Source organism: Garra rufa, chromosome 1 (assembly GCF_049309525.1).
Source record: "Garra rufa chromosome 1, GarRuf1.0, whole genome shotgun sequence".
NCBI lineage: Eukaryota > Metazoa > Chordata > Actinopteri > Cypriniformes > Cyprinidae > Garra > Garra rufa.
Genome location: NC_133361.1, coordinates 33,722,003 through 33,731,791, shown reverse-complemented (window position 1 = coordinate 33,731,791; position 9,789 = coordinate 33,722,003). Strand labels below are relative to the sequence as shown.

General features: G+C 35.7%; 1 protein-coding gene across 2 annotated transcripts in view; it reads right to left on the bottom strand.

The window, feature by feature from the left end:
- mpp3a (MAGUK p55 scaffold protein 3a) overlaps nt 1-9,789 on the bottom strand; it is a 36,113-nt gene that overhangs the window by 4,263 nt on the left and 22,061 nt on the right. For both annotated transcript variants that reach the window (XM_073833346.1, XM_073833353.1), the window contains 4 exons: nt 5,329-5,490; nt 2,783-2,863; nt 1,951-2,044; nt 1,765-1,873 (listed from right to left, as the gene is read on the bottom strand). In XM_073833346.1, the coding sequence (XP_073689447.1) occupies nt 1,765-1,873; nt 1,951-2,044; nt 2,783-2,863; nt 5,329-5,490 (446 nt within the window). The remainder of the gene's footprint in view (nt 1-1,764; nt 1,874-1,950; nt 2,045-2,782; nt 2,864-5,328; nt 5,491-9,789) is intronic.

The following is a 9,789-nucleotide window of genomic DNA, read 5'->3' as shown; positions in this document are numbered from 1 at the left end:
AATTATTCCAAAAAAGTTTTTCACTTTTGTATAGATGATAATGAAAGTTAAAAACCTTAACACTTGTAAAGACGTTCAGCTACATGCAACTGCTTTAATAGTATTTGATTTTTTACATTCTGAATAATTGTTAATATGATATTACTGACAAAGTTCTGTCATTTTTGTACTGTGCTAGGTTTTGAACTTTTAACATTTTTGAAAACAGTATGTAAACGTGCAAATTGGCTTGTTTAGTACATAAAGTCTTGGTGGTGTTTGTGTCAAAGTGAGAAAAGAATGAATGTAGAATTTGACAGATGTCATCAATGAATGCATTTTTCCAAAAGCAATGATAATAGATCCACAGTTTAGCCCACATAGACTGATGTTGTGCTCGCTGTGTGAAGAGTTTTGAAAAAGTGACCCAAGTATTGAGAAATATGTCCTAGCGATTGTAAAAAAAAAAACCTGTAAAATAATATGGTAAGACACCAATTTGTAATATCAAGCAGCAAAATAGCTGGACTCAGATCAGACCGGAAGCCAGACCCATAAAATGTACAAATGGCCATGCCCACTCTTAAAGCCAAAATTAGGTGGATAAATGTTAGAAATATTTTGCTAAAAACATTACAAAGACTGTAAACTATGTAGTACTGAATTGTGGAGTTAGATCGTTAAACAGTTTTTCAATGTTTTTGTGTTCAGGGTTTTTTAGGCGAGTCTGAAATTATGTCTGGATGATGCACTGTAGCCGCTAAGCATATTATAGCCCTTAACACTATAATAACTAGAGCCCATTACCATCGATGGTTCACCTGCTCAATCACGAGTTACTGTCATTACCGCTTATAACTACAGCCTACAATTTGCTATCTAGCCATGCCTTCGTCACGTAAATAAATGCATATTATCTGATTGCGATATTGAACAAATCTTGGTCATCCATTTAGGTTGTAGCGGTATTTGACAGTTGAGAGAGAGACAGCAGCTTTCCCACGATCGGGCATCGTTTTAAATGTGCATTTGAGAGCAGAGAATAATGCTTATTTTTTTTAAGATTTTTATAATACATTTTATTTTTTGGCAGGTTTTTTATCATTCAAATTTGGCTCAAGACACATATTTAATATTGCTTTACATAGACTTTAGGCATCACGGTTATCTGTCCTACAATGACCAATCCTTCTATCTGTTGTTCTGACTCATTCATGACCTTTTCTTCATTATGAGATTTGACATTAAAACTAATTTAAAAATATGATCTATAAGGTTTCACCAAGAGATTTTCTCAAACAGTGTAACTAGATTTAACCAAGTTGCAATGAACTTTACAAGTCCATCTACAGAATCACATAATAAATAAACAATGTCTGTATGCCCTGATAAACTTTAATTTCAGTTTAAGCCGGTAGCTGTAAAATCTCACATTAAAATGTATGAGAGAGCAAGTGTTAGGTAAATTGCTTCCCATGACCATAAGAAGGATTCTTGCCAATGGGGGCAAATTACTGCACTAATATTCTTGTTGCAATAGGCAAGTAGCTCCACCTTAAGGTGAAAATAGTCAGTACATATCAGCATTGAAGAATGATTTTCTTTTGGCTATGTATTTTAAGTGATACATTAAAATTGCAAGTAAAACCAAATGTACAAAACGTAAGACATTTGCATTTGTGAATAATTTAAACAAATATTTTGACATTTTCATGTAAATTATAAATTATGCATTTTATAGTAATTCTTAAATCAACAACCAGGGCAAAATCCGCTGTAATTTACCTCAGGCTGTACATCTACCAGACACATCTTGTTCTTGGCTTGAACGGAGCGGATGGCTTCTATACTGGTCCCATACAGATTCTCCTTATACTCTCCATACTCTATAAATCTACAGACAAATGATTCAAGTCAAGGTGTGATTATAGAACAATATATTGGATAGGACCACATCACAGCGGGACTCACTTGTTATTCTGTGCATCTGCATCAAATGCTTGCTTAGTCACAAAGTGGTATTCCACTCCTTCCTTCTCATGGCTCTTTTTGGGTCGTGTGGTGTCTGCGATGGACAACAGATAGTCAAAAATGTCATGTTTGAAGGGCTAGAAATGGGGCTATGATTTATTCACCCTCGTGCACTACCAAATCTCTATGACCTCTATGTGTGAAACACAAAAAGCAGGAATTCCAAAGCATTTCCATGCAATTATAGTGGGCACCGAAGCTTCAAAAAGAATGTAAAAGGACCATAAAAATATAATCAAAGTGGTTCATATGTGCCTTTGCATACTCTTTGAAGCTTGACAGCCCCAGTCCTACTTCAATTTCATTATGTTTAAAAAACGGTCATAGGTTTACATGAGAGATTCAAATTTCTGTCATACGAGAAGAGCATGAAGGTGAGTAAACAATGATAATCTTTGGTGACTTTAGAGTTTACAGATCTTTTCTAAAATCTAAAACACTGTAAAGTTTAAATGTCTATGTTTGAAAGGTGTGTGTGTGAGGACCAGTTTGAGTTTTAGACCATGGGAGTGAGGACAAAAAAAGCAACTGAGGACATTTTAGCCACTCCTCATTTTCTGAGACCTCTTTAAAGGCCTGTTTGAGGGTCAAGACTTGGTTTTAGGGAACCTTAGGTAAAGGTTCTGGTGAGTAGGGTTAGGGTAAGGAGCTAGAGGTTGCATTGTGTCTATGAATGTCCCCACAAAGATAGCTGTACAGGGTTGTGTGTGTGTAATTCTGTTGGTGTATTTATCAGAAAACTCTTGCTTATAAAAAATGAGGCAAGACCTACGGGGCACAGCCACAGCATAGCGATGGGGATTTTCTGCTATCAGTTTTTGCTTCAGCTCATTGATACGTGCCCCCAGAGAACCTGTGTAAAGATAGGCAGCACGTTAAAATTAAGGCATATATAGTAGCTTATTTACTTAAAGTGCAGTGTAAAAATATCTAAAATATTGTGCAGATGTACAGCTGCATCTCAATAAATTAGAATGTTGTGGAAAATTTCATTTCAGTAATTCAACTCAAATTGTGAAACTTGTGTATTAAATAAATTCAGTGCACACAGACTGAAGTAGTTTAAGTCTTTGGTTCTTTTAATTTTGTTAACTTAACAAAAACCCACCAATTCACTATCTCAACAAATTAGAATATGGCAACATGCCAATCAGCTAATCAACTCAAAAAACCCGGAAAGGTTTCCTGAGCTATCAAAATGGTCTCTCAGTTTGGATCACTAGGCTTCACAATTAGAGTGCGGATCGGGCCGCATTTTTCTGTCCGAGCCCGGCCCGAGTCCGACAGAGCAGTAACCGAACCCGACCCGAGCCCGACAAGCATTAAGATATTTATGTCCGAGCCCGATCCCAGCCCGACACAGTTAAAATCTCTTTTTACTCATACTAATGACACATGCACTTTTTTGTGTGGAAAGCCCGCTTTTATTAAGCCACTGTAAAAAAAGCGTTCGGAAATGTCAACAGATGAGAGCATCAGTGCACACTGGGCAAAAAGCGCCGTTATAACACGGGCGCACTATCGCGCTGAGGTGACCGAGCCCGACCCGAACCCGAGCATCCTTTCTAAATATCTGTCCGAACCCGGCCCGACCCGTCGGGTTCCGTCGGGTCCCGTCGGGCTCGGCTCGGGTATCCATCCTCTATTCACAATCATGGGGAAGACTGCTGGTCTGAAAGCTGTCCAGAAGACAATCATTGACACCCTTCTCAAGGAGGGTAAGCCACAAACATTCATTGCCAAAGAAGCTGGCAGTTCACAGAGTTCTGTATCCAAACATGTTAATAGAAAGTTGAGCAGAAGGAAAAAGTGTGGATGAAAAAGATGCACAACCAACCGAGAGAACCGCAGCCTTGAGAGGCTTGTTAAGCAAAATCAATTCAAGAATTTGTGTGAACTTCATAAGGAATGGACTGAGGCTGGGGTCAAGGCATCAACAGCCACCACACACAGACGGGTCAAGGAATTTGGCTACAGTTGTTGTATTCCTCTTGTTAAGCCACTCCTGAACCACAGACAACGTCAGAGGCGTCTTACCTGGTGCTCCCAAGTCCTCTTTCAGATGAGAGCAAGTTTTGTATTTCATTTGAAAACCAAGGTCCTAGAGTCTATAGGAAGGGTGGAGAAGCTTGTAGCCCAAGTTGCTTGATGTCCAGTGCTAAGTTTCTACAGTCTGTGATGATTTGGGGTACAATGTCATATGCTGGTGTTGGTCCAGTGTGTTTTTTGAAAACCAAACTAACTGCACCCGTTTACCAAGAAATTTTACAGCACTTAATGCTTCCTTCTGCTGACCAGCTTTTTAAAGATGCTGATTTCATTTTCCAGCAGCATCTGCCCTCACTGCCCAAAGCGCCAAAAGCACCAAAAGTTGGTTAAATGACCATGGTGTTGGTGTGCTTGACTGGCCAGCAAACTCACCAGACCTGAACCCCATAGAGAATCCATGGGGTATTGTCAAAAGGAAAATGAGAAACAAGAGACCAAAAATGCAGATGAGCTGAAGGCCACTGTCAAAGAAACCTGGGTCCCATACCACCTCAGCAGTGCCACAGACTGATCACCTCCATGCTACGCCGAACTGAGGCAGTAATTAAAGCAAAAGGAGCCCCTACCAGGTATTGAGTACATATACAGTAAATTAACATACTTTCCAGCAATTCACTAAAAATGTTTTTTTTATTTTTTTTTATTGGTCTTATAAAGTATTCTAATTTGTTAAAATAGTGAATTGGTGGGTTTTTGTTAAATGTGAGCCAAATCATCACAATTAAAAGAACCAAACACTTAAACTACTTCAGTCTGTGTGCACTGAATTTATTTAATACACAGTTTTTTTCACAATTTGAGTTGAATTACTGAAATAAATGAACTTTTCCACGACATTCTAATTTATTGAGATACACCTGTATATTCTGAGCTGAACCATTATTGCCACTAGAGGTCAGCGTATCATCATAATATGGACTACAACAAACTGTGTTGGCAAGGTCATAGTTATTAGGCTGTTGTTGATTTGTACAGTAGTCAGCATTTAAAGTGGATCAAAACATTTCACCAAAACAATACCCGTTCTTGTCTTAGGACAACTTTGATGAACTCTTTTGATACACTTCAAATGCTGACTACTACACTTACTAATATTGTGAGGACTTAAACAACCAGTGTGCCTTCAGTTTACAGTATATATTTACACTGTTTATTTTAGATAATTCTAGTTCTCAGTTAATCAGTGGGTTGTTTGCTGCACCAAAATTACACAATTTACACAGTATAAAAACAAAAAAATGTAGATGAAATGTTTCATGTATATCTTACCAATGAGGACTACTAAACGGGGTCTCTCATTGGGCTTCTGCTGGTAACGTGTCACTTCTTCATAGGTCAGGAATTCTGTGTCACTCTGGTCAGCAACATTGGCATCTCCTGAAGAACCACGACGGTCCTTTCGACTTAGACGGAAACTTCTCCTTAAACCGGCTGAAACAGTCAAGAAAGCAGGTCACAAATCAATTCATTATTACTGAGATAGATTATTATGACAAGGAAAAAAAATCTAAATTAATAGTTTTATGTATTTTCACTACCATTCAAAAGTTTGGGTCAGTAAAAAGGGATCTTTAAAGGATATTAATCTTAAGCAAGGCTGCATTTATTTGAATAAAAATACAGTGAACACAGTAAAATTGTGAAATATTATTACAATTCAAAATAACTGATTTCGATTTTAATATATTTTGAAATGTATTTTTTTAAACAAAAATCTAACATTATAAATATCTTTATTTACACTTTCAATTTAATACATCCTTGCTGAAATAAGTGTTTTCTTCTTCAAAAAAAAAACAAATAAAAAAAACTTATTGACCCCAAACATTTGAATAGTAGTGTATATTTAATGTATTTATAAAGGTTACATTTTATTTATTCTCTAACAGAATATAGCCTCATACAGTACATTTATCCCTGTTATGAAATAATTTATGTGAAAGACCAAAAGTGCAACCATAATTAAAAATAACAGCAGTCAACTTTTACACTTTTTAAACTTTCAAGCACTTTAATGTTTTTGTATAATTGCTATAACCTTACCAGTAAACCTGAAACTTCTGCCTCTTAAAACTGCAACTCCTATAGTGTAACCCTAATCTTCACCTCTATCAGTATTATGAGAAGTGATGTAAAGTGTGTTTATTTTAGGACATGGAGGTTAATGGTGGCAGCTGTGTGGGAAGATTAAGGACTGTACCTGAGTAAAACTCCCAGGAAAACACCTGGCCACAGGAGGGAGCCACTGCGTTACACTTCGAAGAGACTACAATGCGCATTAGACCACCTCACACTTGTGCATTAGCCACACTGTGCCCTCAACAACTGACCCAAAATCAGCTTCACAGTTCATATATCAACTCCTGAGGTCATTCATAACTGACCATGCGTTGTTAAATTCGGCATCAGTGTTACCCCAAAAGCTGGCCTGCGTGGAATCTGCACAATTTACCGCAATTCTTGTAACATTTGTAAGGGGAAATCAGCAGCATGCCTAAAAATGAAATATTTACAGCTATAGTAAAATAGTTTAAATGAAACAGAAAGCAGAGCTAACATGCAAAAATGTTTTTAAGTACAGATATTCGAGTTCTGTGTAGGCAGATTCCATGCTGTCAGTGTGTCTGACTTCTAGACTTCCCCACTGTCATCTTTAGCGCTTCCCGTTATTATCACTATCAGCTTATTACAGCTTATTCTCGGTCAGTGGCTGAGGTTGAGAGTTGCCATCTCGCACATTAGCTATCACACACTTGACTCAGTGAGTGAGTGCACAGCCAATCGTGCAGGGTGGAATGTGCAGAGTGTCCAACAGAAGGGCAGCAGCCTGACAGTGGCTCTGGGGTGAGTGTTTTTTTTTTTTTTTTAGGAATGGAGGACTAAATAAAGCAGAAGGCAGCAGAAGAATACATTCACACAGAGACTGAGCAAGGGAAAGTGCTATCTGCCAGAGGGGAGGAAGGTAAGGTAAATCATTCTCACTTAGTTTCAAAGCAAACTAAGATTTGATCACATTTGAACAAAAGGAAAACTCTCACTAAGAACGAATTACTTGCACTGATTGCGCATTTGCATATCCGTTGCATAACTATTATTGGTCTATATGCTGCTGTTCAAATGTTTGGGGTCGGTAAGATTTTCTTTTGAGAATGTTTTTTTTTTTAAAGAAGTGTCTTATGTCCAACAAGGCTGCCTTATTATCATTATATCCAGTAATCTTAAAATGTTATAATTTAAAATAAGTTTTTTTATTTGAATGTTTTAAAATGTAATTTATTCCTGTGAAGTAAAAGCTTAATTTTCAGCATCATTACTCCAGTCTTCAATGTCACATGATCATTCAGAAATCAGAAAATTTGCTGCTCAAGAAGCATTTCTAATTATAATTATCAATGCTCAATACAGTTTTGCTGCTTTACATTTTGTGAAAACGTTACATTATTTTTTTAGGACTCTTTAATGAATAAAAAGTTAAAAAAAAATAACAGCATCAAAAGTTTTTGAACAGTATGATTTCAAATGTTTTTTTAAAGAAGTCTCTTCTGCTCATCAAGCCTGCATTTATTCGATCCAAAGTACAGCAAAAACAGTACAATTTTGAAATATTTGTACTATTTAAAATAACTTTTTTTCTATTCAAATATATTTTAAAATGTAATTTATTTCTGTGATTTCAAAGCAGAATTTTTAGCATTATTATTATTATTATTATTATTACTATTATTATTATTATGTAGAATTGTTTCAGGTTTCTTTGATGAATAGAAAGTTCAGAAGAACAGCATTTATCTGAAATAGAAATTCTTTGTAACATTCTAAATGTCTTTATTATCACTTTTGATCAATTTAAAGCATCCTTGCTAAATAAAAGTATTAATTTCTATAATTAAAAAAAATGATGCTGCCTCCCAGCTTTTGAATGATGTAGTGTATAATGATACAAAAGCTTTAATTTCAGATAAATTCTGATCTTTGGATCTTTCTATTCATCAAAGAATACAAAAAAAAAAAAATGTACTCAACTGTTTTAAATAATAATAAAGATTTCTTAAACAGCAAATCAACATATTAGAATGATTTCTGAAGGACATGTGACACTGAAGACTTGAGTAATGATGCTGAAAATGTAGCTTTGATCACAGGAATAAATTACATTTTAAAATATATTCAAATAGAAATAAATTATTTAAAATAGTAAAATTATGTCACAATATTTCTGCTTTTGCTGTATTTTGGATCAAATAAATGCAGGCTTTATGAGCAGAAGAGAATTATTTAAAAAAACATTAAAAACCTTACTGTTCAAAAACTTTTGACTGGTAGTGTAAAAATGTCTTTACTGTTACCTTAGGTCAATTTAATGCTTCCTTGTTGAATAAAAGTATACATTTATTTAATTAAATAAATAAATCTTACTGACCCCAAACCTTTGAACAGAAGTGCATATTCTGAGTTACATATTTGTCTGTTATTTGAACACTTACTACAGCCACGATCAATAAAAATGTATGCGAACATCTGCTTATAATAAAATCGGGATTTCCAAGAGAAGAAATAGCACAATATTAATTTTGCCAAACAAATAGCCGCAATCCATAATAAGCCTAATGTAGATAAAAAAAGGAGGCAGTGAAGATTTGCTTCAGAGTTTCAAATATCATAGCAATACTTATTCGCCACCCACAGAAAGTCACAGTATCTAAACTTTGTCAAAACTCGTCTTCACAGATCATAAGAAAAAGACTTCTGGTGTCAAATATTAAGTGAAGACATGCAGATGAAAAGCTGTCAGCTTGTTGGTCGTCCCTACTGACACAGATTTCTGCAGCTGCCACACATTACGAAAATACTGTGATAGCCTGTGAATGAAATATCTAACACTATATGAACTGAACATCACTTCCTTTTCTTCCCTCTTTTAACAGCTCCTCAAATTAGCACTCATTAACTAATGAGACTTGAAAGATGCCAGACATGTTGCTAACACTTTTAACTCAGAGGGATGACAAACCCCGCGTCTCTTCTTATTATGAGAGTATGCGAGTGGTGCAGAGCATGATTTTGCCTGGAGCAATGAATGTTTTATTTTTAAGTTAGAGTATTGGTGTTCTCAATCTGTCCAAATCCACTCTAATATCTCTCCATCATGGACAGTTCAATGTTTATTTATGCTCACCAAGGCTAAATGTATTATTAAAAATACAGTAAAAAAAAAAAAAAACAGTAATATTGTTGCAATGTAGAATAATGGTTTTCTATTTTAATATACTTTAAAATATAATTTATTCCTGAAAGCTGAATTTTCAGCAGTCATTACTCCAGTCTTCAGAGATTTTTTTATCTTAATTAATAAAAAGTTCAACAGAACAGCATTTACTTGAAACAGAAATCTTTGTTTTAACATTGTAAATGTTCTAACTGTCACTTTTGATTTATTTAATGCATTCTTGCTGAATAAAAGCAGCTGGAGCGGAGTGATTACCCAGAGGAAATTGCTATCGTTCTGCTCCACTCACTTACTCTTTCTATTACTATGCTAAATCAAAGGTGTAAACAAAAATAGCACCCAGGTTCCACTCTCTCTCTTCCAAAGGCATCAATGCACCACTGCAAATTGGTTTCTTCACAGTGAAAGATTTTTTGCCTGACCTAAAATTCCCTTGACGCTGCCAAATACCCAATCCGGCCTCCCCTCATCAAGGGCTCGGCCATAGCTCTTGGCACAGAGGC